Below are 24,142 nucleotides of genomic sequence, written 5' to 3'. Positions count from 1 at the left end.
TTTATCTGTTATTTATTTAATTTAAATTTTATTATTTATTTTTTATTCATATACTTATTTTTTAAAATTTCTATTTGTTTTATTTTTTATTATTTTTATTTATTTGTTCTCTTTATTTTATTTTTTTATTTTATATTTTTTTCTTATATAATTTTTTATTTTATTTATTTTTGTTGTATTTATTATTTTTTGGATTTCAATGTAGCTAGTTGGCTTCATTTACAAAGGAATTTTAAGCCTTCTATTTGATGAAACACGTAAAAAATATGTGGATAAATTGTAAAATAAAAATAAATTTATATAATGAAAATAACAATAAAAAGTTTTACTTATGGTTATTTTTTAACGTTCTCAACTTGCAGGTGTGTCCAGTGGCAGCCAGAGAGGGAGACACTGTGGACAACTGAATAGTAGTGAATCGAGTAGCAGTAGCAGCAGCGACAGCAGAAGGAGAGGAGGAGACATTCAAGACACCCATTCCCACACACAGAACGATGGCGGCTTCGCCGACTCCGTCGCTGGACTCCATGCGCGGAGCGAACTCGATTGAATCATATGAGCACGCCGGCTACCTGTCGGACTCGCCGCTGACACTGAGCGGGTCGTCGCCGCCCGTGAGCGATTCGGCGATCTGCAGCGATGAGTATATAGCTGGAAGTCAGGTCAGCGTGAAGGTGCGCCAGGATGTGACTGTCATCAATGGGCATCATCCGATATCGGCATCGGTGTCGTCTAGCTCGTCGGCCAGCTCCTCATCCTGCTCCTCCTCGTCGTCGTCGTCCTCGTCGTCGTCCAGCTCATCGACCAGCGGCCTCAGCGGCTGCGGCAGCACCAGCAGCAGCGTCCTCAGCGGCTCCAATGTCAACAGCAACAGCAACAGCAACAGCAATAGCAATAGCAACAGCAATGGCCACGGTCCCGGCGTCATTGGCAGCAATTTGCCCAGCAGCAATAGCAACAGCAACAACAACAGCATCAGCAGCTTGGTCGTTGGCGCTGGCAAAGGCAGCAACAGCAACAGTGGCAGCAATGGCAGCAACAGCAGCAACAGTGGCAACAGCAACAACAGCCTCGCCCCCGCGCGCTGCACCGCCTGCAAGAGCAAGTGCAGCGATGCTGTGGCCAAATGCTTCGACTGCCAGAGCTATCTGTGCGCCAACTGCGTGACCGCGCACGAGTTTATGCACTGCTTCAACGGCCACAACGTCTGCCTGATCAAGGGCTTCGAGGCGACGAGCAACGGCAGCAGCAACGGCAGCAACAATCCAGCCTCCAGCGACTTCAAGTACGCCAGTTCACTGACAATGATGCTGCAGCAGCAGCAGCAACAGCAACAACAGCAGCAGCAGCAGCAGGTACAGCTGACAGATGCGCAGCCCATGTCGCAGCTGTCGAAGATTGTGCTCGCAGCAGCCGCAGCAGCCAACAACTCACAGGAGCAGCAGCAGCAGCAGCAGCAGCAGCAGCATGAGACACTCTACTCCACACACTTGCAACAGCAGCAGCTACAGATCTTCTGCCTGCGTCACAAGCACGAGCTGCTGAAGTTCAGCTGCCGCACCTGCTGCACGCTGGTGTGCAAGGAGTGCATCGTCCTGGAGCACTCGACGGGCCTGCATGAGCTCGAGAATGTGCAATCGCCCGCTGTGGCCGCAACGAGCAACGGCAATGGAAACGCCAACTGCAACAGCACCAACAGCAGCAGCAGCACCTCGAGCAGCGGCGGCTACAATGAAACGGCGCTGCAGACGCTGCTAGCCGATATGCGCGGCAAGATTGGCGAGATCGTGTCGGTGGCCAGCAGCGCCGAGCAGAGCGTGACCAAGGTCAAGCAGCAGTACCAGAAGGCGCACAACGAACTGAACGAGACGCATCAGTTCTTTGCCTCGATGCTGGATGAGCGCAAGAGCGAGCTGCTCAAGGAGCTGGAGACGCTCTACACGGCCCGCATGAACACCAATGCGGTCTGGCTGCAGCGCGCCAAGGAGATCATTGACAAGGGTTTGGCTACCTGCGATGCGGTCGAGCGCTCGCCCGCCAACTGCGTCCAGTCGCCGTTGCTGGCCGAGGCGCTGCTGCTGCGCAAGCAGCTGGAGCAGCAGCTCCAGGCGGGCGTCCAGGACATGCAGCTGCCCTTCGAGCTGGAGTTCATGTCCAACTACCAGTCGATACAGGCGGGCGTGCGCAACACCTTTGGCTATATACGGGCCAGCAATGGCGGTGGGCCTGGCAGTGGCAGCTGCTCCGAGTCGAGCCTCAGTCTGGGTCACAGTCATAGTCACCTGGGTCACAGCCAGAGTCACAGTCACAGTCACGCTCACAGTCACGGCCAGAGTCACGGCAAGCAGCCGCCGATTGCACGGCCCACGCAGAGCGCGAGCAACAGCAGCGCCAGCAGCGCGGGCAGCCATCATCACCACCAACAGCAGCAGCAACAGCAGCAGCAGCAACATCTGCAGCTGCAGCAGCAACAGTTGCTGCCAGGCCTGGGCCTGGGTAGTCTGCTCGACAACAGCAGCAACGGCAGCAGCAGCAACGGCGGCAGCGTCTATGCGCATGGCCTCCTGCTGGGCGGACGCGAACGCAATCTGAGCGATCTGCAGCACTTTGGCGAGCTGCTGCCCAAGCGCGCTAGCAGCATGGCGCACTACAATCCCTACGAGAAGTGGAGCAATGGCGGCAGCGACAATCTCTTCAGCACATCAGCAGTCGCCACGCTTGGCGGCGTCGGCAGCGCCGGCAGCGGCAGCAGCTCGGCTGTGGTGGACGCCTTTGCCAGTCTGTCGTCGGTGAATCTGAATGGCAATGGCAATGGCAGCGCGGTGAGCAGCGAATCTCTGCTGGATCTGACCAGCAAGCTGTTGTCCGCCTCCATTTATCCGCCCAAGTCGCAGATCAAGCGCCAGAAAATGATCTATCACTGCAAGTTCGGGGAGTTCGGCGTGATGGAGGGCCAGTTCACGGAGCCGAGCGGCGTGGCGGTGAATGCCCAGAACGATATCATCGTGGCAGACACGAACAATCATCGCATCCAGATCTTTGACAAGGAGGGACGCTTCAAGTTCCAGTTTGGCGAGTGCGGCAAGCGCGACTCGCAGCTGCTCTACCCGAACCGTGTGGCCGTCGTGCGCAACTCGGGCGACATTATTGTGACCGAGCGTTCGCCGACGCACCAGATCCAGATCTACAACCAGTATGGACAGTTTGTGCGTAAATTTGGGGCCACGATCCTGCAGCATCCGCGCGGCGTCACCGTCGACAACAAGGGACGCATCATTGTGGTCGAGTGCAAGGTGATGCGCGTCATTATCTTTGATCAGAACGGGAATGTGCTGCACAAGTTCGGGTGCTCCAAGCATCTGGAGTTCCCCAACGGCGTGGTGGTCAACGACAAGCAGGAGATCTTCATTAGCGACAATCGGGCGCACTGCGTCAAGGTGTTCAACTATGAGGGCCAATATCTGCGCCAGATTGGCGGTGAGGGCATCACCAACTATCCCATCGGCGTCGGCATCAATTCCAATGGCGAAATTCTCATTGCGGACAATCACAACAATTTCAATTTGACGATCTTCACACAGGACGGGCAGCTGATCTCGGCGCTGGAGTCGAAGGTGAAGCATGCCCAGTGCTTCGATGTGGCGCTCATGGACGATGGCAGCGTTGTCCTGGCCAGCAAGGACTATCGCCTCTATATCTATCGCTACGTACAGCTGGCGCCTGTGGGTATGTAAGCAGAGAGCCTTCTTCACACACAGACATTGAAAAAAGAGAAAAGAACAAGCAAATGAAAAAACAAAAAAACAAAAAAAATTATATATAAACATATATCAATGATCAGATCAGAAATATTTGATCTGTGAATCATTAATAAACAAGTTGGCAATTCTGACTTGCGCGCTCTCTATCCCCCCCCTCTCTTTCTATCTATTTGACTCTCTGTCTCTGTCTATCTGCCTGTTTCTCATAGCATAGCATAGCATAGCAAGGACTCTATCTCTCTCTGTCTCTCTTTTATATATTATAGAAACTTACATTTATATTATTAACTTTTTAAATTATTGTTGAATTTTGTTTTATTTTTACACTGTGTTAAGACTTAATGTTTTTTTTATTTTATATATATTTTTTTTATTTGTGTATTACTTATTTTTTGTTTAATTTGTTCACACAAAGAAAAAAAATCGACAACAACAACTCGAATGGCGCCTTTGCCGTGCCACACGCCCCCGCGGCAGTTGCAAGTCTCTTTATTATATATATATATATAAATAATACACAAAAAAAAAAAGAAGAAAAACCAGAAAGCAAATCCCTCCACTTTTATTTATGTTCGCTCATCAAACAAATAAAAAAAAAAAAAAACTAAACTAAACTAAAAACTTAAAAAAAAATACGAAAGCAAACAAAAAAAGAAAATAGTTTTTAATGAAATGCTTCAACAATGGACAAATAAATCGTTCGAGCATTGAAACAAATATTTTTTATTAATTGTAATCTTAAGTAAAGCGCAAAAACTGTTTTGTTATTATTTTTGAACACATATAAACAACAACAAACAAACAAACACAACAAAATGAAAAAGAGACAACAAAAATTTTGATATAAAAATATATATATTGAACTGTTTTTTATGTTTATAAATTATTTTTTGATTGTAAATTTATTGATTACTGATTATTTATATGCATACGTGTATCTTTATTATTATTATTACTACTTATACCTATTATTATTATTATTATTATTATATTATTATATTATTATTATTATTATTATTAAAGCTATTATAAAATGTTTGCTACTTTTTTAACAACAACAACACAAAACATTTTTATACTCGCTTAGTTTTTATGTTTGATTGTTTTATTTTTATTATTATTACAACATAAAGAACAACAACCAACAAAACAATAATCATAATTTATGTTTCAAAAAAACACAACAAATTTGCCGCTGCTTAATTTATAAAACACAAAAAAAAAGTAAAAACTAAAATAGCTACAAATTATTCTTGTTCTAAATTGACCGGCAGAAAGACTCTATATATATATATATATATAAGTATATAAGTATATATATATATATTGTGCATGATCAATTTAATTTATTTATATATATGTTTTAATATTTGTTTAAAGCATTTCGCTTAACGCTCAAGAGAATTTTCCAAACGTTGTTAAAAATTTTAAAATAATAAAAAAAAAAAAAACAAAATATACATATAAAAAGTGAAGTTTACTATAAAATTAAAATAACTATTTGTTGATAGTGTTTTACGCATTAAAACTAAATTTTCAAAAAATAAAAAAACCAGAATAATGATAAACAAAAAAAAATTGGCAATCAGCGCAGAAGACTTAAACGATTTATTATAAACAATTACTATTAACAATTATACATATATACATATATATATATATTTGCATATATATATATGTGAATAAACTTAAGTGTAAAACAAAATCTCAACTAAACGAAACTTTCTCAAAAATTCCCCCAAAATAAAACTCGAAAAGTAAATCAGATCTTGCTAGAAAGAAAGAAGAAGCAGACGCAAAAAGAAATCCAATATTGAGTTGAATTTTGCAATTATTTTAAGCGCTTTGCTATGTGTTCCAATTATTATTAATTATATTCACAGTTCAGAAACGAGTTGTGAATAGCTGAAAGAGGAAAATATAAAATAGTTACGAATAATAATAATAATAATAATAATATTAAAACAGCAGGCATTAATTAATTAAATTAGAACTTTTTGAGACTACAAAACGCAACAGTAACAGGAACAGCATTTAAAAAATGTTTATAATTTTATTTGAGTTTATATATATATAGCTCTACATATATAAAGATAGAAAACAAAACAAAACAAAAAAAAAAAGTATATATATATAATATTTGTTTATTAGAATTTATTTAATTATTATTTTGTTTCATTATTATTTCTTCTGACTTGTTTTTGATGCTTGAAAAATGTTTAATTTTTTTGTGTAATTTGTAATTTTGCATTTTTGGAACTTAACTGTCGTTAAGTGAGATTATTAAATATGTAGGTTATGTAACAGACACACATGCATAGACATGCACACACACATGTTTGTGTGTGTGTGTGTGTGTGTCTGTGTCTCTCTCTCTTAATATTAATGAAATGCTTGTTGTAAACTATAAACTAATTGAATTCAAGTACTGTAATATTATATGTAACTCTGTATGTGTGTGTGAGTAGCTGTAATGTAATGGTAAACAAAAAAACAACAACAACAAAGTATTGTACATTTCTTGTGAGAACTTTTTACTTGACACCAAAACTGAATGAAAAAAAAACTGTTGAAAATTTTTTATATACTTAAAAATTGTTAACTGCTAATTGACGGTATTTATTATGGCCTAATATATATATATATATATATATGAATATATATATATATACATAATATTTAATTGTATTTATTATTATTATTCAATAGCGTATTTAAACACTTGCACAACAAGAAAACAAAAACAAAGAAAAGAAAAAAAAAATAGGGGAGGAAAAACTATATTTGACTTGTGCTTATTTGTTTTTATGTTTACTATTAAATTTTTATTAAATTTATTATTACATTTTTAAATGTTACACAAAATGGGACACAAATAATAATAATAATTAATATTAACAATACAACAACACCTTTTAAATACAAATTGTTGTAAACATTAATTAACACCTACACAAAAATGAAGAAACCGCCACAAAAGAAAAGTAACAAAAGTACATAATTAAATGATTTTTTTATCAATTCTGACGAAACAAAAAAAAAAAAAACTTGTTTGCTTTGTGTTTTTATTTATTGTTTCCTATGCTGATTTCATTTTTATATATTTTGCTTTGCACCTTAACATCTGTTAACGATTGCCGCTGTTAACTAACGAGAAAGTGGCGCTGTTATAATTGACAGAAAGCGTATCGCTGTTAGCTAACAGAGAATGTGATGCAGTTAGTTAACTAACAGAGAATGTGCCGCACAGTGGGACGCGGCGAACATTCGAAAATTTCTCTCTCACTTGCTCGTACTGGCGCTGTCCCTCTCGCCCATACAGAACATTCAAGAAGATGCATTGCCATGCATATGGAAGAATCTAAAATTTAGATACGATATAAATGTATGTTGATAACAATTTTGATGAATTGAGAATCTAATAGACTGTGCAAAATGAATATGTAACAATTTTTTTTTAAATATATATATTTGTATTGGTATATATATTTAAAGAACTAAAGCCCAAAAACATATTTATATAAGCTAAATCGTGTAATTATAAAACACAGCGCTATCTATCTATATATACATAAAAGAAAAAATTAAAACTATATGCATAAATCCGTATATATATACACATACATACATAAATTTATTAAACATTTTAAGGATATGTATTTTTTCCAAAACAATGTGAAAAATTCAACTAAAATGTAAACTTTTTATACCGCCAATTAACTGTGCTCTCTTTAATATACATACATACATATACATATAGAGCGTCTCTTAACGATAAACGATAACTTTGTAGCTCGTGCTGACAATTTGTGAATTTTAACACCCATCTATATATATTCATATATATATATATATGTTGGAATCATAAAACTATATGTAGTTGGTATGCGTGTGCCGGCATTTGTGATTAGTTTATTTTGGCGCCACCTCGTTGGAAATTCAAATGCTTCACAACTACCACCAAAAATGAAATAAAGAAAACAAAAACGAAAAATCGGTAAAGATCGATCAGAAAATGATAAATCTAAAGCATATTTAGGCATAAGTATAAGGCAGTGTTGAATGTGCTGAATGGTGGCGAAAACCGACACGTTTTCATTGTTAGGTTTTGAATGTTACACTAATATTTAGACTTCAGAAAAAACTTAACTTTCAGAAGTCCAAGTCGGGTTACACACATCTAAGGAATAGGGCAATATATAGAAGAAGGTGAAGTGGACAAAGTGTAGGTATAGGTATCGTTTCGTGTTTGGTTTGCGTTGCAGTTGAATTTGAGGTTGAGAGACTGTCGGCACAAGTTGAATGATCTAGATCTAGAATTGAGCCCATGGATATGCATAAAAATAATTTTTAATGTAGTTTATATTTTTGATAAATGTTATTAAACAAAACAAATCCAAAATCAAAGCAAAATGATAAGCAAAAGCAAACGCAAACAAAAAGCAAAAAAAAAAAAAAAAAACAAAATTAAAAATAAAATTGAGATCCCTAAGAAACATTGTTGAGCATTTTGTACGGAATTTAGAATTTGTACATGTATTAAAAAAGAAAAAGAAAATCTTTAACGATAATGATTATTGACAAGCGGCAGCAGCGAACTAAATAAACAAAATTCAAACTGGCTTCGTAGAAGTGTTTTTAAGTATTATTAGACTATATTAGAAAATAGTGAAAACTATACTGTATCGATATATACTTATGTATGTATGCAGTTATTATTTGAATTTATATTTCCCATTTATGATTTTTATTTTTCTCTTAAGTAGACAGCTAAAATTCGATAATCCGTCAGCATAGAAAATGGAAATACTCCTAGAATATTTATTCTAATAATAATGAATACATATTTATCTATTAATAAGATTAAAAAAAATTAAAAAAAAAAAAACAAAATAATGTTAAATTGAATGTTAGAGAACCCAAATAAGCATGCAGGTGTACAGACATAAATTCATATTTATATATATTAATATTCATACATGCCAATAAATGTCTGTATGTATATTTTTTTGAAAAATTCAATTATATCAATTATTCAAAGCTTGCTTGCGTAGTTTGTCAGATAACGATAAAATATACACACATGCAATTATACATACGAATATGTACTATTTTTCATTGTTGTTGTCGTCACTAGTTTTTTAATCTAACCAAACGAAAATGAGATATAAAACAGAACAGAAACAAAAACACAAAGATCAATTTGACAAAAACTCGCATATGCAGTACTTTTCACTGCATATGGCTACACTGTGCAGGCAACATGCATAGTTACATGCTTACCTACATATGTAAGTACACAGTAAAGCGAAATGCATGGTTGCGTGTACGTGTGTGTATGTATGTGTGTGTGTTCTGATCTCTCAAAATCTGAGCTTTATTCAGCAAAGCTTTTTGTACTCTCTCTCTCTCTTTGATGCAGTGTTCTCTAAGTTTGCTTTCGCATATGAGCGACACACACATACACACATACGCAGCGCAATGCGAACATAATTGATAAACAATTACAACTATGACTGATTTTTACACGAAAACATTTACACATAAATATACATATTATACTACTATATACATACATCTTTACATATAAAGAAATATATATATATATAATGTTGCTACTATATATGTATATATATAATTACAACTACATACACGCACTCACACACACATACACACTGGGAGCATATGCAGCTGCCTCAAGTTGCATGTGCGTGCATGCGTGTGTGTGTGTTGTTGATTCTCTATTGAATTAGTAGTGAAACTTAACGGTAAAAACACATTTTTTATGACACTTAACAAAGAACAACAAAATCTTAGACTGCTTCGAAAACGTAAACGTGAAATAAAACTAATAAAAAAAAAAATATGTATATTAAAAATAAAAAACGAAACCTTTGTGAGATAAAAAGAAAAGAAAGAAAAAATGGATTGCGACTCGTTTAGGGAATTTTCACAGCTCTGTTTTTTGGTTCATTGGAAAATTGATAGGCTTTCACTTCCACTTCATCCTTAACTTGAAACTAAACCCAACTGAACTTTTCTTTTACTTTGCTTTGCGCGCAAGAGAAATTTAAATAGTAATAATAATAATTATAATAATCATAATTTGGAATATAGAAGAGAAAATAATTTCATTATATTTTCTATTTTCTATTTGTAAGCGAACGAAAAGTTAAACATGCAAAAATTATAAGAAACAAAACAACTATTTAAAGTATACATATATATCTATATATATGCATATATGTAGTAGTATGTAATACATATGATATATATAGTATATAATAGATAACTGTTTGTTGTTAGCTGCTTATACTTCCTATTGAAGACTACCAACACATTCATATCCAAGCATTTGTAGTTTGTATTTGTATTTTAATGTATTTATACGCATCTTAAGAAATATTTATACCGTGTACTTTGCTTAAATATACATATATATGTATGTACACATATATGTATGTATTCATAGATTCAACTCGCGTCAAGTGCAGCTTGACAAATAAAAACAAATATAAATATAATAAGAATTTGTTAATGAATTTGCAATAATTAACAAATTTTTTATGTAACTTTTAGAAATTATTTTAATTTTGCTTTAGATTTCCATAGAAAAACATTATAGAGTTTACGTTTACATATGGTATTAATTTTGTATTTTGTTCGACGTTGTTTATTTATTTTTCTTTTTTGTATTCATTAAAGCTTAAAGATGTTTCACTTGTTTTCACAAAAAAAAAAAAAAAAGTAAAGCAAATATTGCGTTGTTTTATTTATTTTCATCAACTATTTGCACTTTTCTTTTTATTTATTTTCAGTTACGCGTAAAAAGCTAAACAACCTGGCAGACCGATTGCAGCCAGAACATACGAATTTTCTTTTTAATTTTCCAGAGAACTAAATTAAAAAAAAAAAAAAAAAAAAAAAAAAAAACACATTTATATATAAAGCAATATATATACATATATATATTGTGTCTATTTCTTAAACATTTATAGGTTATACCTGAATCGTTCTTTTTATTCATTCCAATTTTGCACAACTGTTTTTTTTATGCCCTGAATCCGTTAAACAGGGAGAATATATATATATATATACTTAATCAACATCTGTAGCCACACATGTATTATTTGATCCCGAATCGTAGAAGCGGATCTCCTTTCAAATCATCAACTGAAACTGTATTCAGGCTAAAGAGTTTTCATTTTATTTGGGCAAATCTCTTGAACATTCTTTTGGATGGGTATTCCTTTTTTCCATCCAACTCAATCTATAATCGAAAGAACTCTAACTCATGAAACTAATGATGGGACTGAGCCCTAAATATTGGACAAGAAAATTTTAGCTGATAATAAGCTGATAAGCACAATATATCAAAACTAATATTGCGATTCGCATATTTTTCACTGATTTATCCTTCAGAAAGAATAAAACCGAAAAATGAGTTGTTCATTAAAATAGTTGTTACTATTAAGCCAATTTGTTTCTTTATGAAAATAGTAGTATCTACTACCTTTAATAGTATTTTATATTTTTACTTACAGCTAGATCTACTAAAATAGGGAATTAAACTTGTCGTTATATCTATTTTCCAGGCTTTATTAATGCCTGGAATGATTAGATTAGATTAACAAATAACATGCGGATTCAGGGTGTTTGCTAGTCGGGCATTACCGACTAGTATACTTTTAATTGTTTTAATATTTGTGTTGAAATTGTTTTCATCATGATTAAATGATGCTAATTAGATGTTTACGTTTTTACACAATTTACACAATTACACAATGCATAAATAATTTAAATCAATTTTGGGACTCAATTATATATTTATATATATATATATATATATATATATATATATATGTATATATAAAATCTAGATCTAGTTTAATGAGTCTCTACGGTCGAACCGCACACACACACACACACACATTCATATGAAACAATTTGCTAAGAATTTTAATCGACGTTCATACATACATACATACATATGTTCATCGTACATCTTTCATCATACATCATAGCATTTGCATATATATATATATATATATAGTATACATACATACTTATATACATCATGATCTATGATATCGTCATCTAGTCATTTTACAAGCTATTATATATTATTATAAGTCAACATATATATAAATATATGTATTTTTATAACTATAAAAAAAACTTAAAAAAACACCAATTTCATGTTAAATGTCGTTACAATTAAGTTGATAAGTTTTAGCAAACGTTTTAAGCATTTTACAAAAGGAAAACAAAACATTTTGCCATTGATTTTTTATTTTATTTTTGAGCATTTGAACTCACTGCTAAATGGCAGAAGAGGAAGAAACAAGTTGAATTTTCAAATAAAACATAGTATACAGGGTGTTGCTAAATGGCTTTACATATATATATACACACACACACATTTAAACACATATGTTCACATACACACACACACACACATACATTTACATGTTTTCATACATACAGTTATTTCTGATCTAAATAAACGATTAAAACAACAACAAATCTTAGTTAAAGTTTTTCGCTCAAATTTAGTTTATTAATAAAAGTTTGTTAAGAAAAAAAAAAAAAAAAAAAAAAAAAACCAAATATATATTACATATATATATACAAATATATATATGGACTAATGGACTGAAAGGTAATTAATATATCAATGAAAGTGTAGAGATGGGTTGGCATTTAAAAAAAAAAAAAAAAAAAATCAATATAAAAAGGAAAACAAATATAAATGTGTAACTTTGAGTGTTGCCCGCACTCTTTGGCTGTTTCGGGAAATTGTTAAATTTATGTTAATCAGTTAAGAAAACAAAGCAAAGATATAAGACGAAGACGAAGACAAAGACAAAGACAAAGATGAAGAAGATAAATACACACACACACCCACCAAGGCATACTATATGCGCACTGTTTCATATAAAATGCATATAGTAATACATATACTACATACATACATACATACATACATCTCATTCCAACTCTCCCTCTCTCTCTTTCTATATGTATTTAATTCGAATTATTTGTGACTTTATTTTGAATTGCGAACTACTCATACATACATACATACACCCACATCCACACAGTACAGTGAACACCCTGCATATGCAACTACCTACATACATTAAAAAAGAAGCAAATATTTATACCCCACACTACAACAACAACAACAACCCACAACTATAAGTACTACAACAACAAAAATTGCATATGAATGGCATTTGCATACATACATACATACATATATTTTTATGTATTCATATTTTTTAAAGAAAAATTGAAAACAAAAATAAATACATGTATACACAAATATATATACACATATATGTATATATAATCGTAATCGTAATCGAATACCGATGTCATAAATGTGAAAGTTATTAGTAACTCATTAAAAACTATTATTATTACGATTAAATTTGTATGCCTAAATGCTACTATAAAAGCAAAATTTTTAATAAAAAAAAAAAAAATATGAAGCAGTTGAACACTCATTATTCTAATGTGTAAGTGAGAGGCAACATGAATAACGGTAAAAAAGAAAATGGTAAAATATATACAAATATTTTTATACACCAAGAAAAAACGAAAAAGGAACAAAAAAATCTGAAATGAATGAAAAACTCATTTGTATGCATTTGATTAATATTATTGTGTACTCGAATAACAGTAAAAAAATTAAAATTAAAAAAAAAAAAAAAAAACAAACTACAACCAAACAGAACTTGAAGCAAATATAAGTCTTTTAAATGCTTAGGGGCCACAATTTTCGAAGTACATAAAATAAAAATGAAATTATTATTATATTATATTATTATTATTATATATTGTATTAATTAACATTTAAAAAATGTTGTGTAACAGTAAATATTAATGACAAAAAAAAAAAAAAAAAAAAAAAAAAAAAAAAAAAAACAGTAACAATTGTATTGTAAGAATTTCTATTTCCATCACAAAAACAAAAGAAAAACTATTAAAAATAAAAAATAAATAATTTTGTTTTTAATAAATTAACCAATTGTTTTCTTGACTGAGAAGGAATGAGAATAGCTGAATGTAAACTAAATCAGACTTGTGGAAGCAAACAACTCTGATTATATACATCCTACATTGGTAAGTTCTTATCCTATCTCAAGATATTGTCATACTTTGCTCTTGAACTCTAGCTTGAATTTGTAACAGATGAGACTGATATTAAAAATAATTTGAAAAATTAGCTTAGAGCTGCAATTTTTATTTTTTATAGCCGGTAGCACGCCAACTGAGCGCGCTATATACAGCACTTGTGCTTGGGATGTCCAGAATATCTTTTCTATTTTATTGCACAAACAAACCATTAACTCACCTCTTTCCAACTCCTACATAGTTAGTAGTTTATAATTATAGATTTTTTAAACTTGTAAAATTTGGACGCTATTGAAGCTAGTTTTCCTGATTATTCAACAGGGTCTGCTACGCCTCGTTCTGCCGAGCACTCTAACATGCTGCTTTCTGTTGAGGGACTTTCAGTTACACTATTCGTATGACAATCTTTAAATGCACATCGTTGTGGGGGAGTTACGACTAACTTGTGTTGACTCTGTTAAATCGTGTATACAATACATTTTAGTCCGATAATTAATCCCATTTCGTTTCGATAAAAATCGATAATTTCATTTACTTTTTCCTGTTTAACTTATACGCCGTGCGATCTAGAGATTTACTAAGAAATGAATGGCAATATCTGCTGTTTAAAGCGCTCAGAGCAGCTCCTAGACGAGCAATACCGACTGGGCTGGATGTTTTGACATATATTTTCAACTGATAATTTTGCAGAACAAATTTCGGGAGTCGCAGTTAGTCTAAGGTCAAGGTCGATGAGTCAAGTGCTGCTGCTGCCGCTGCTAGGAGGGGAGACAAAGGAATTACATCGATTTCCGCCTAGAGTAAATGCAGTCCAAAGAAGGAGTATTTGTAGTTGAGATCGCCGACAGCTCCGCAGCAGCAAGGCGCCGCAGTCCTGCAGGGGCCACAGGGACCCGCGCATTGTGTTCGATAGCAGCAGTAGCTGCAATCGACTAGGCAGCACTGGACACAGGGTGTCTCCCGGTAGTAGCGGCTTTGGCAGCACATGATGGCTCACACCCTGCAGATGGAATCAACGAAATATATATTCTCGAAGCGAATTATATTTTCTGGCTACTTACTAAAGGACTAAGTTTGGTTGCGATTTATCAGAAATTAAGACAAACCTATCGACTCCAGGTGTAGTTTGAAACTGAAATATTTTAGAGCCCTGAGGCAAGTTTATGCGTGTTAAGGCAAGGCCTATTGAAAAAGCGTTTATGTATTTGAGTGTATTCATAGAAATCGAAATGTGTTTCCACGACATTCAATATAATTCTATATTTTGGATTACCAAGTCTTGCAGTTTGTTTAAAATGTAGCCATAGTGCGAAAAGATATGAAGTTTCAATTTGTCTAATAAAATTGGGTATATGAATATGATATGAACATTTGCGAATTCTCATACATACTTTCACATATGAATATACAATATATACGCACATATACATGTCTATATAGATACATATACATAAGTTCAGTTCATATATAAATAACGCGTATATCTTCGAGCTTTATCTAATGATACTACCCACCAGTAAAACCTCTTAGACGAGTTTTATCTTCATCATTTTTCATCAACCCACGCCAACATTTGTCACTCTCCCAATTTTGTCTGAAGGTCACAGAACTCCCAAAGAGAAAAGTCCAATAATAAACAGAATAAAACAAGTAAGAAAGCTCTAGTCGAGACTGCTCGACTACGAGATCCCCTGAACCCTTCGAGCAACTGATATTTAAATAGTTATTCGCACATGCGGGAACTTAATTGCTTAACAACTTTTCTTGTGGATGGACTATCTTCATGAAACTTTCAGATTATGCATGCCTATGAGTGCATTTGCCAAAACACAAGTCTCTAGTATTTGAAATACGCCTCTTACAAATTTAAGGGCGAGGGGGTGGATAAAGAGATGGGGGGTAAATTTTAACAAAAATTTAAATTCTATAAAGTATATTTGAGTGCACATTAAAAATTTGGTGACTTTAGCTTTAAAGATGTAGCAGATATAAATTTATTACTGATTTTCGTTAATGGTTTTAATCGATAACAAAATAACGGGATAAGTAATCGATTTTTGAAGAAAAAATGCATATGCGCGCGGTATACACGGACCTAGAAAAAAATTCAAGTCTCTATTTCCTATATCTTCTGAGATCGACACGTTCAAACTTACGGACAGACGGGACGGACAGGGCCAATTCAACTCAGCTAGTCGCCCTGATCAAGAATATGTATACTTTGTGGAGTTTGCGATGATTCCTTCTGCCTGTTACATACATTTAACAAAACTATTGCACCCTGATTTCCCATTTCCAATGGGTTCAGTGTATAAAAAAAACTTAAGCTGAGTAATTTCGATGTTTGGATCAGAATCGAAACAGGCCTTGAAAAGGAGTTTCAATTTTTGGCTAGGCAGAAACGAATCTGGTTGAGATCTTCAGATTTGGTTCAAAATTCGTGTAGTAAGCACATACAAAATTGTGTAAAAAACTTACATTATTTTTTTGTTAGGTGTTCTCCTCCTAAAAGCCGCTCAGCACACACAAAATATAACCAAATTTCAACGAATAATATATTCTGATATTGCCCGAAGAGCTTTGATTTCACCTATCTCTTAAACGTAAGTATTAACTGTAAATGCGAGGAGTCTTAGAAGTTGAATCAACTGAATATTTTCAGAATATGTGCTGTGGTCCGGCTGGATGGTGTTCATTCTGTGGCCCACCGTGTGGCGGACCCTGTTGTCAATCCTGTTGTGTTGAGATGTGTTTCTCGCCCTGCACCCCGGCGTTTTTGCAATGTTCCTTCTGCTGTGGCTGTTAAACGACGGCAGACCTGATGGCCCCTGGCGTCGACTGTTGACTGCCGAAGAGCCGGTGGATCAAACTGCTCCGATCTGGTTCGATCAGCAAGATTAATGCAGCATTTCAAAAATGTGGTAACAAAAAAATAATGTAAACAAAAAAAAAAAAAAAAAAAAAAAAACGGAAACTTTATCTTGCAATTGTAATAAACACGATGTTCATGTTGATAAACCTATGGGTTGGTAACATTAACATTTTAATACAATTCGATTTTTGCAGCCTTGTTATACTCGTGCAAGGTGGGAAAGAGTATATTGTCTCTGTCAATATTAAAAATTTTAAATTATTGAAATGATTGAAGATTGCTATTCAGTGAACTTTTCAAGAATTTTGATGCTTGAATGTTACCTTTCGAACGACCCACCTCGTCGACCTGATTACGTATACTTTATGGAGTCTGCCACTTATCTGCCTGTATATACATTTATTTATGTCCTGATTTAACATTTTCAATGGGTTCAGGGTATAACAAGTATGAAGGCTCTTGTCGAGACTGCTCGACTAGGAGATACCCTGAACCCTTCGAGCTGATATTCTACTCATACTGCACTTCTTTTATGCACACTTGCATACACACGCACGCATAATCACGCGCTTTGCTGACTGCGCAGTTAAACTATATTCATATGACATTCCAGGTGTCGTTTCGACTGGTGAATGACATATTACATATTTGTATCCTTACTATGAACCATATTTAAGAACAAGTTTTATATCACTCACTGAGTAGAAGTTCAATAAAACATTTTTCAAGAGCGGTAAAATTAACAAGTATACTTCGTATTTATTGGTAGGCTTACACAAGCTATGTATCCATATTTCTCACTAATTTTTAACATAGTTCGTACTATATAAGTATTAAAACGATCTAAACGGGAATGTGTTCTGCTAATGCATGATGTATGTGAAACGTTGGGTTTAAGATAAACAGCCGGCAATTGTGTATTGTAAAGCTCAATTTCGAAAGGCTATACCACCAAGGTATCCGAAAAGATTGAGAGTTCGCTGGACTCCCAAGCCCAAAAAGTCCTTGATGGTATGACTTAAAGTCTTCAATGACTTCTTTAACTTCGACATGGCTGTACAACTAAAAATAGGGGAATCAATGATTGCTTATAAACTTCAAGTTGTATTTTAAAAAATATCCATATACGAACCACACAATAGGCAGCACCCAGAGAAATTTGAAAATTTAGTGTTACTTCATAGTATCCCTAAAATGGAATGAGGTTGATTTTTGTAAGCTTGGCGTAGAACAATGTAAAAGCAAGGCCTACTGGGCTATACTGTGATTTAGCCAGCTGAAAAATGCCTAAGCTGTGACTTTTGCTCCATTCGTCAGCGGACTCCAGTGTCGATAGTCCACCTGTGTGGCAGCTTCGTACTCCTGCACCAGACAGTCAACCGTGTCGCGGGCCGAATCCAGTTCGGTCAAATCGTCTTGGAACATAGGCTCACGGCGAAACTGATCCAGAAAGGCATTGCGCTTCTTCAGCTTATCATACTGGGCCAATGCACGATTGAAGAGGGCACTCACGCCCGTATGATTGGCCATCATCAGGCCGGATACTTTGTGCGCCGTCTGTACGTAGGGCGAGCTGCGCGACAATGCCACCTGAATGCTTGCCGGACCCCACGGTATAAACTGGGCCAATTTGCGCTCGCGTATGCGCTGCAACGACTTGTGCACCTGCGTGGGATCCACCTCGCCCTGTATTATGTTCAGTATGGAGATGTAACAGTGCCGCTTGTCGGCGGTCGAGGAGACCATCATATTCTTTGGCTGCAGCAGGCGGCGCATCACGTCCAGAACTGTTGTCTTGCGCACATTGGTCTTCGTCTGCAAATGGTCAAAGGAACCAATGATAGCTGAAAAGTAATCTTAATTCTAATTCATTTACATGCTCACCTCATAGTCTGTGATCAGTGGAGTATAGCCAGTCATAAGGAAGTGAAGCTGGGGTGTTGGAATTAGCGGAGCTGTGAGCCCAATCAGATTATTGTTCATGTAGGAGGGATAGCGCAAGGTGGTGGTGCTGACGCTCATGATCGTGGACACCAGATTGTTGATCTGGGTGAAGGTGGGCGTTTGTATGTGCAGGCGCTCCGTGGCAATGCGATTCAGGGCCGTGTTGTCCAGCACCACGACACAATCGGCGCACTTTGTGAGCCGCTTCAGAGTGAGTATTGAATTGTACGGTTGCACGACAACGTCGCTAATCTCGTCCTGGTTTGGAAACACACTGTACGTTTGGATAAGCTTCTTTGGAAAACGATCCGACAGGCGCTCGAGCACGTATGAGCCCATGCCAGATCCTGTGCCGCCAGCTATCGAGTGACAGAGTACAAATCCCTCGAGTGAATCGCTGCCATCGGCCTCACGATCAAGTATGTCAAACACCTCCTCCTGCACCTTCTCGCCTTGGCTAAAGCCAGAAGCCCAGTTATTACCAGCACCGCCGCCATGCTTGGACAAGTAAACATTCTCCGGATTATAGAGCTGACAATTGAAACAATTTCAATCAGTTGCATATGTAATTACATACGTATATATTTACCTTGGCATATGGCGAGGTCATTATATTGTGAATGACGCGGGGCTCCAGGTCCAATAAGACTGCTCGTGGTATATAATGATTGTCATCTGCCTGATAGAAGAAGACATCTTTGCGATCGTGTCCATCGGCCGCAAAGTCTTCGAGCACCCCATCCGGGGAAATGCCATGCTCCAGGCAAAGGCGTTTCCAAAACTCAAAGCCAACTTTTGGGTTAGCATTTAAAAATTAGCACCTTACATGTATTTATAAATTATAATTAACTTACTCTGATTGCCGCATTGGCCCAATTGTAGGGTAATTATTTCACTTGGCATTATCAGTACTCATTTCTTTTTGCAAAATGTTGCGCAACATATTGAATATAACGGTGCTGGGCGCCATGTTTTTAAAGATCTTTATGGTGGCGCTGCCACACAGTTAAATATGTACATATGGTCACCCTGCACAGCTGATTGTCGCGTTGCCAACTTTCCGCAATGTTTATTGATTTCTTGAGTGCTTCGCTGAAAATTGAAAATGCTATAAAGGCGAAAATATTTTGAAAATAAATAAATTAAAATTACCATGCTGCGGCAAGAGAACTTGGCTGCCAACTTCTGTGGCCTTTTGGCCGCTCAGGGTTACAAAGGCAAGTGTTGCAGTCGGCATAGAAAGCATTGAAACCAATCCAAATCATTTTGTTATATGTTCGTAAGCAGAAAAGGCGAACGAGTGGCGCATTTTGGGCCAGGAGCAGGACGGGTCGCTGCTAACCTCATGGATATTCGAATATTTGGACGAGCCGACTAAGCGCGAAACCTGCATTGGCCACTTCCATGCCACCAAGAAGCAGGTACGCGTGCTCTGGACCCTGTCCGGCTGCGTGGAAATCATCCAGGCGAGCATCAATAGCAGCATTACCTTGTTGTCCTATGTGGTAAAAGCGTCGCAGCGCTATCAGGCCTTTATTGTGGAAGTGCGCAGCAGCGAGGGTGGGACGCCCACATGCCTCACGGCCGAGCCGTCGACCCGGCAGATTATGACGCAGTTCCTTTGGCGAGTGGAGAGCGCCACACGCACCTGCTGGCAGGACAAGCTCTTGGTGCTCACACACGAGGACTGTGAGTAGTCAGTGAATATGCGGTAATCCTGACTTAATAAACAACTTATTCAGCTATCAAGCAGTACAGCTGCACGGTTAAGCAAAGCTCGACAGCCTCACAAACCGGCTGTGTGGAGGGCAGCGCCTGGCGCCTGGACGTCAGCATATTAACCCATGAGACGCTGGCCAAGAACTTCAGCTGGGCGCAGTGGGACTCAGAGTGCCAGGCACTCTACTACATACACCTCAAGCCGAAGGCCGTGAGCCTCAGCTTGCTGGACGAGCGGGAGCAGACAGGCGAACAGGCGGCGCCGGTTCTCAGTCCCACTCTGTCAGCATTTCAGTTCAACGAGAAGCAGCCCACGGAAACAGTTGTAAGTGCGATCGAACTGACGGTGAAATGGAACTTGCATTCAGATTTGTAATTTCCAATTTCGCTAGCTCAACATTCCGCTCAATTTGCCGAAACTTCCCGCGAATGCCGCAGAGGAGCCGCCGAGCTACGATGACGACGCTGTGCCACTGCGCGTGCACGACAGCTCACTGAATCTGATCATCCTGGCCGATAGCTCGGGCATGTTCTTCGTGTGCCACTATTATCTGTACCAGCCCATGCAGCCGCAGCATGCGCAGGAAAACAAGGCAACTAAGCAGCAGGATGTGCACTTTGCCTACTCCGTGTCGCTGTTGCATCACGGATGTGTGGTGCACTGCGTCATGCCGGGCGTGCCCTGGCACAAGGCGCGCCTGCTGCGTCCCACCTTTGCGCTGCAGGGCTCGCATCATCTGTTGGTCTCATCAGCAATCTTTGTGCATCTGCTGGACGTGGGCCTGCAGCACGAGCCCACGTGCCATATTGTGTGCCCGGCCGTAGTCAATCGAGGTCCCGATGTTACTCACCTGGTGCCGCTGCGCAAGTGGGGTGCACTAGCCTTCGATGCTGCCACCTTAGATCTTGTCTCGCTGAGTGTGCCAAAGGCGCATCTGATTGAAACATTCCGCAATGACAACTCGTTGGACAACCGCATCAGCATTATCCACTACTTCCTGATTCATTCCACTGACATGGATGTTCTGGCCGAGCTGCTGAGCAGCATATTGGAGCGGCCTCTGTCGCTGGATACCGTGGCGCTGCTGAAGGAGGCGCTCATTGCCGGCAGCTATGCAGCAGCAGTGCGCGGACTGCCCGAGGAGGCAAAGCCGCTAATGCGTTTGCTCCCGCTGACCACGGCGATGGCCACGCGACCCATTCAAGCGCGCGTCGCAGACATCAACGTGGGCATATCGCACGAGGCGCTGCATAATACGAGCATGATGCTATTGTCGCCGCAGCAGCGTTTGTCTCCTTATCGCACAGATATCTGGACGCGGCTGTGGGAACTACTGAATGAGTCTGCCAAGCAGGAGCAACCGCGCTTCGCAGCCGAGCAGGTGACGGAGAAACTGATCTTTAGTCTGGCCTGCTACCAGCCGGAGGCGCTTTCCCGCTGCACGACGCCCATGACGCCAGATGCAGGCAGCGGTGGCTTTGGCGATTACAGCAGCGGCAGCGCCTTTCCCTTCAGCAGCGAAGTGCTGCCGTTCATTGAGCTCGAGGGCTGCACGGCCAGCAAGCAGGAGCACGTCCTTTCCGTTGTACGTCTAAGCTAGAATTTAGCTTAAAGGAATTTCCATATTTAACATATCCCTTCTTTCAGTATTTGCGAGAGCTCAGCGTGCATTTGGTGAAGCATTCCTCAAAGCCGCATTCGGGCTTCCGCTGGCTGAAGGAAACCTTTTTCGAGCGCTCGCAGGCTCCAGCCCATGTTCATGCAGTTGCCTCGCAATTCGTTTCCGCTCAGCTGGAGCTGTCCCGTGCGCTGTGTTCGCTGGTTTGTCGGGCGGCCGGCTTGGATGCGCGCTTGGAGACATTGCGCGGCTTTCAACTGATGTGGGTTTCATATTTATATAAGTGTCTTGCATATGTAAAATTCTTCTCTATGACCATTAGTGACCAGATGTCCAGCAATCAGCAGCACTCGCTGTTTCTGATACTTGAACGTTATTGTTTGGCCGTGGAGTCGATTGCCTTTCCGCTGCCTGAAGGCTTCTCCTCGTTCTTCACATACTTGGGCTACCGCGCCCTGGACTATGACATGTTTTTGCAATACGTGGAGAATCATGTGTTTGAGCTACAAGTCGATGTCATGAAGGCAATCGTTTTCGGTGTGTATATATAATCCAATTCTCTCACTGACAATGTGAATAATCAAATTTCTTTGCTTGCAGATATCGAGGACACGCCGCAGGGCATCGAGCGTAAGCTGTCGCTGCTCTCAGCTCTGCCTAAGCAGCGTGCTCAGCGTTTGCTAAAATGCTGGCAGCATCCAGAGAGTCTTATGATAAGGGGCCGAGAGCATGCGGCCAATATCTTATCGGGTCAGCATCAGGAGCCGGCACAGCGGCGCGGATCTGGTGGCGTTTCACAGTCGCGAATGCATGCCAGAACCGGTAGGAAGCAACTTTATATTCTTGATCATTTGTGACACTTAGCTTAACACATTTTCATTTGCACATTGTCATCCAACACCCGGTCTAGCACTGGGCAAGCCTCCCACCATCGTTTGTCACTCGTTGCTTTTGGGTTTTTTGCTTATCATTTTAACCACAGCCATTTTAAGCATTGCACGCTTCGTGCTTGTGCAGCGATCCGCCATTTGGTAATCACATAGTTATTCCCAACTGCCGATCATCTTCTGGTTGGTAAGCAGCGCATCTGTTTGTGTCTGTCTGTCTGTGGATTTGTCGTTAAATGTATTTACTGAATGGCTTGTATAATTGTTTCCATTCAATTTTATTTTTCATTTTCTTTGCAGATCTCACGGCTGAAACGCTGTCTCCGCTGGACTCCTTCCTGGACCTGCTCACGGCCAAGGCGAGTCTCAATGAGTTGGACTACAATTTGTTAATAGAAACGACGCTGAGCTCCATCGAACAGCTAACAGTCAAAGAATAGTCACTTATGATCATAATCGTATTATTCATGTAGGCCAAATTGGTGTGTCAAATGTGTAAAAGTATTTGAGAGTACTTAAAATGTCTTAAAATATTACTGTGTAGTCAGAATAGATATGTATGTAAGTCCCTAGCTAAAGCGGTATGAGTGTCCAAAATTACATTAATTTAACTATAATTTATAAGATATACTCATTTCATATGATATATATTTTGAGTAGAAGCTAAAAGTGCAGCTACTTCTACGATCCAGTCATAATTTATAAAAATAAAATACGTGTAGTATGAATTTCATTATTCATCATAGTTTAGAGACAGTTCAAAAAATACTCCAAAGTATTTTTTCTGTAGGAGCTACTGTAAGGGGTAATATATAAAATGTATAAAATTGGAATTGCATTTCCCCTTGCCAAGTAAACTGTTATAATCTGGCCGTAGTACCAAATATTTACGTAAGGTGGCGCAATAGCATCCACAAGTTGGAGTTAACATAACCATTTGTAGTGTGTCCCATATAAATAAAAAAAATTATGTTTATATGTAAAAATATAATATGTAAACATGTTTATTTCAATTTTATATTCATAATTTCTATATTTCCTTTTTTAAAGTGTGCACATGTGTTTGAATATATCAGTAATTTAACAGAACTGTAACAGACAGACAGAACTGTTATAAACACAATGTTCGAAACTTCGAAAACAGCTGTGCAAGCGGCTCTGTTGTTCGAAACTCGAATGTGCAGAACAGAAGCAACC

The 24,142-nt window shown here is 38.1% G+C and overlaps 4 protein-coding genes and 1 long non-coding RNA gene across 15 annotated transcripts in view; 3 read left to right on the top strand and 2 right to left on the bottom strand.

Annotated features, from left to right (window-relative positions):
* LOC6576166 (brain tumor protein) overlaps window positions 1-10,694 on the top strand; it is a 36,381-nt gene extending 25,687 nt beyond the window's left edge. For all 10 annotated transcript variants that reach the window (XM_044008613.1, XM_015165029.3, XM_032729342.2 and 7 more), the window contains 2 exons: window positions 363-3,726; window positions 10,580-10,694. In XM_044008613.1, the coding sequence (XP_043864548.1) occupies window positions 495-3,726; window positions 10,580-10,662 (3,315 nt within the window). In that variant the 5' untranslated portion in view covers window positions 363-494 and the 3' untranslated portion in view covers window positions 10,663-10,694. The remainder of the gene's footprint in view (window positions 1-362; window positions 3,727-10,579) is intronic.
* A 3,809-nt stretch (window positions 10,695-14,503) lies between these two features.
* On the bottom strand, window positions 14,504-15,609 carry LOC26528653. Its single transcript, XR_001449367.3, has 2 exons — window positions 14,966-15,609; window positions 14,504-14,904 (listed from the first exon to the last, which is right to left on the bottom strand). It is a non-coding gene; the product is annotated as an uncharacterized LOC26528653 (long non-coding RNA).
* A 707-nt stretch (window positions 15,610-16,316) lies between these two features.
* Window positions 16,317-16,961, top strand: LOC26527610 (male-specific sperm protein Mst84Db). The gene is made up of 2 exons (XM_032728962.2): window positions 16,317-16,507; window positions 16,567-16,961. The coding sequence occupies exon 2, from the start codon at window positions 16,570-16,572 to the stop codon at window positions 16,708-16,710; it is 141 nt and encodes a 46-aa protein (XP_032584853.1). The 5' UTR covers window positions 16,317-16,507; window positions 16,567-16,569; the 3' UTR covers window positions 16,711-16,961.
* Window positions 16,962-17,515: 554 nt separating this feature from the next.
* On the bottom strand, window positions 17,516-19,678 carry LOC6576165 (tubulin gamma-2 chain). The gene is made up of 5 exons (XM_032728900.2): window positions 19,575-19,678; window positions 19,310-19,512; window positions 18,661-19,251; window positions 17,909-18,591; window positions 17,516-17,838 (listed from the first exon to the last, which is right to left on the bottom strand). Exons 1-4 carry the CDS (start codon window positions 19,621-19,623, stop codon window positions 18,064-18,066), a joined length of 1,371 nt encoding a protein of 456 aa, XP_032584791.1. The 5' UTR covers window positions 19,624-19,678; the 3' UTR covers window positions 17,516-17,838; window positions 17,909-18,063.
* Window positions 19,679-19,774: 96 nt separating this feature from the next.
* Window positions 19,775-23,963, top strand: LOC6576164 (protein pigeon). 2 transcript variants are annotated; one of them, XM_015165026.3, is made up of 9 exons: window positions 19,775-19,937; window positions 20,008-20,409; window positions 20,463-20,764; window positions 20,832-22,025; window positions 22,088-22,320; window positions 22,381-22,595; window positions 22,659-22,880; window positions 22,969-23,132; window positions 23,246-23,337. In XM_015165026.3, the coding sequence occupies exons 1-8, from the start codon at window positions 19,874-19,876 to the stop codon at window positions 23,091-23,093; spliced, it is 2,757 nt and encodes a 918-aa protein (XP_015020512.1). In that variant the 5' UTR covers window positions 19,775-19,873; the 3' UTR covers window positions 23,094-23,132; window positions 23,246-23,337. The 2 variants fall into 2 exon arrangements, with proteins under 2 accessions (XP_015020512.1, XP_002002163.1); XM_002002127.4 differs by lacking the exon at window positions 22,969-23,132 and having other exon boundaries at window positions 19,776-19,937; window positions 23,246-23,963.
* The last annotated feature ends 179 nt before the right edge of the window (window positions 23,964-24,142 follow it).

The sequence above is a fragment of the Drosophila mojavensis genome, unplaced genomic scaffold, assembly GCF_018153725.1.
Source record: "Drosophila mojavensis isolate 15081-1352.22 unplaced genomic scaffold, ASM1815372v1 contig_36, whole genome shotgun sequence".
NCBI classification, from domain to species: Eukaryota; Metazoa; Arthropoda; class Insecta; order Diptera; family Drosophilidae; genus Drosophila; species Drosophila mojavensis.
This window is presented reverse-complemented; position numbering and strand designations above follow the sequence as displayed.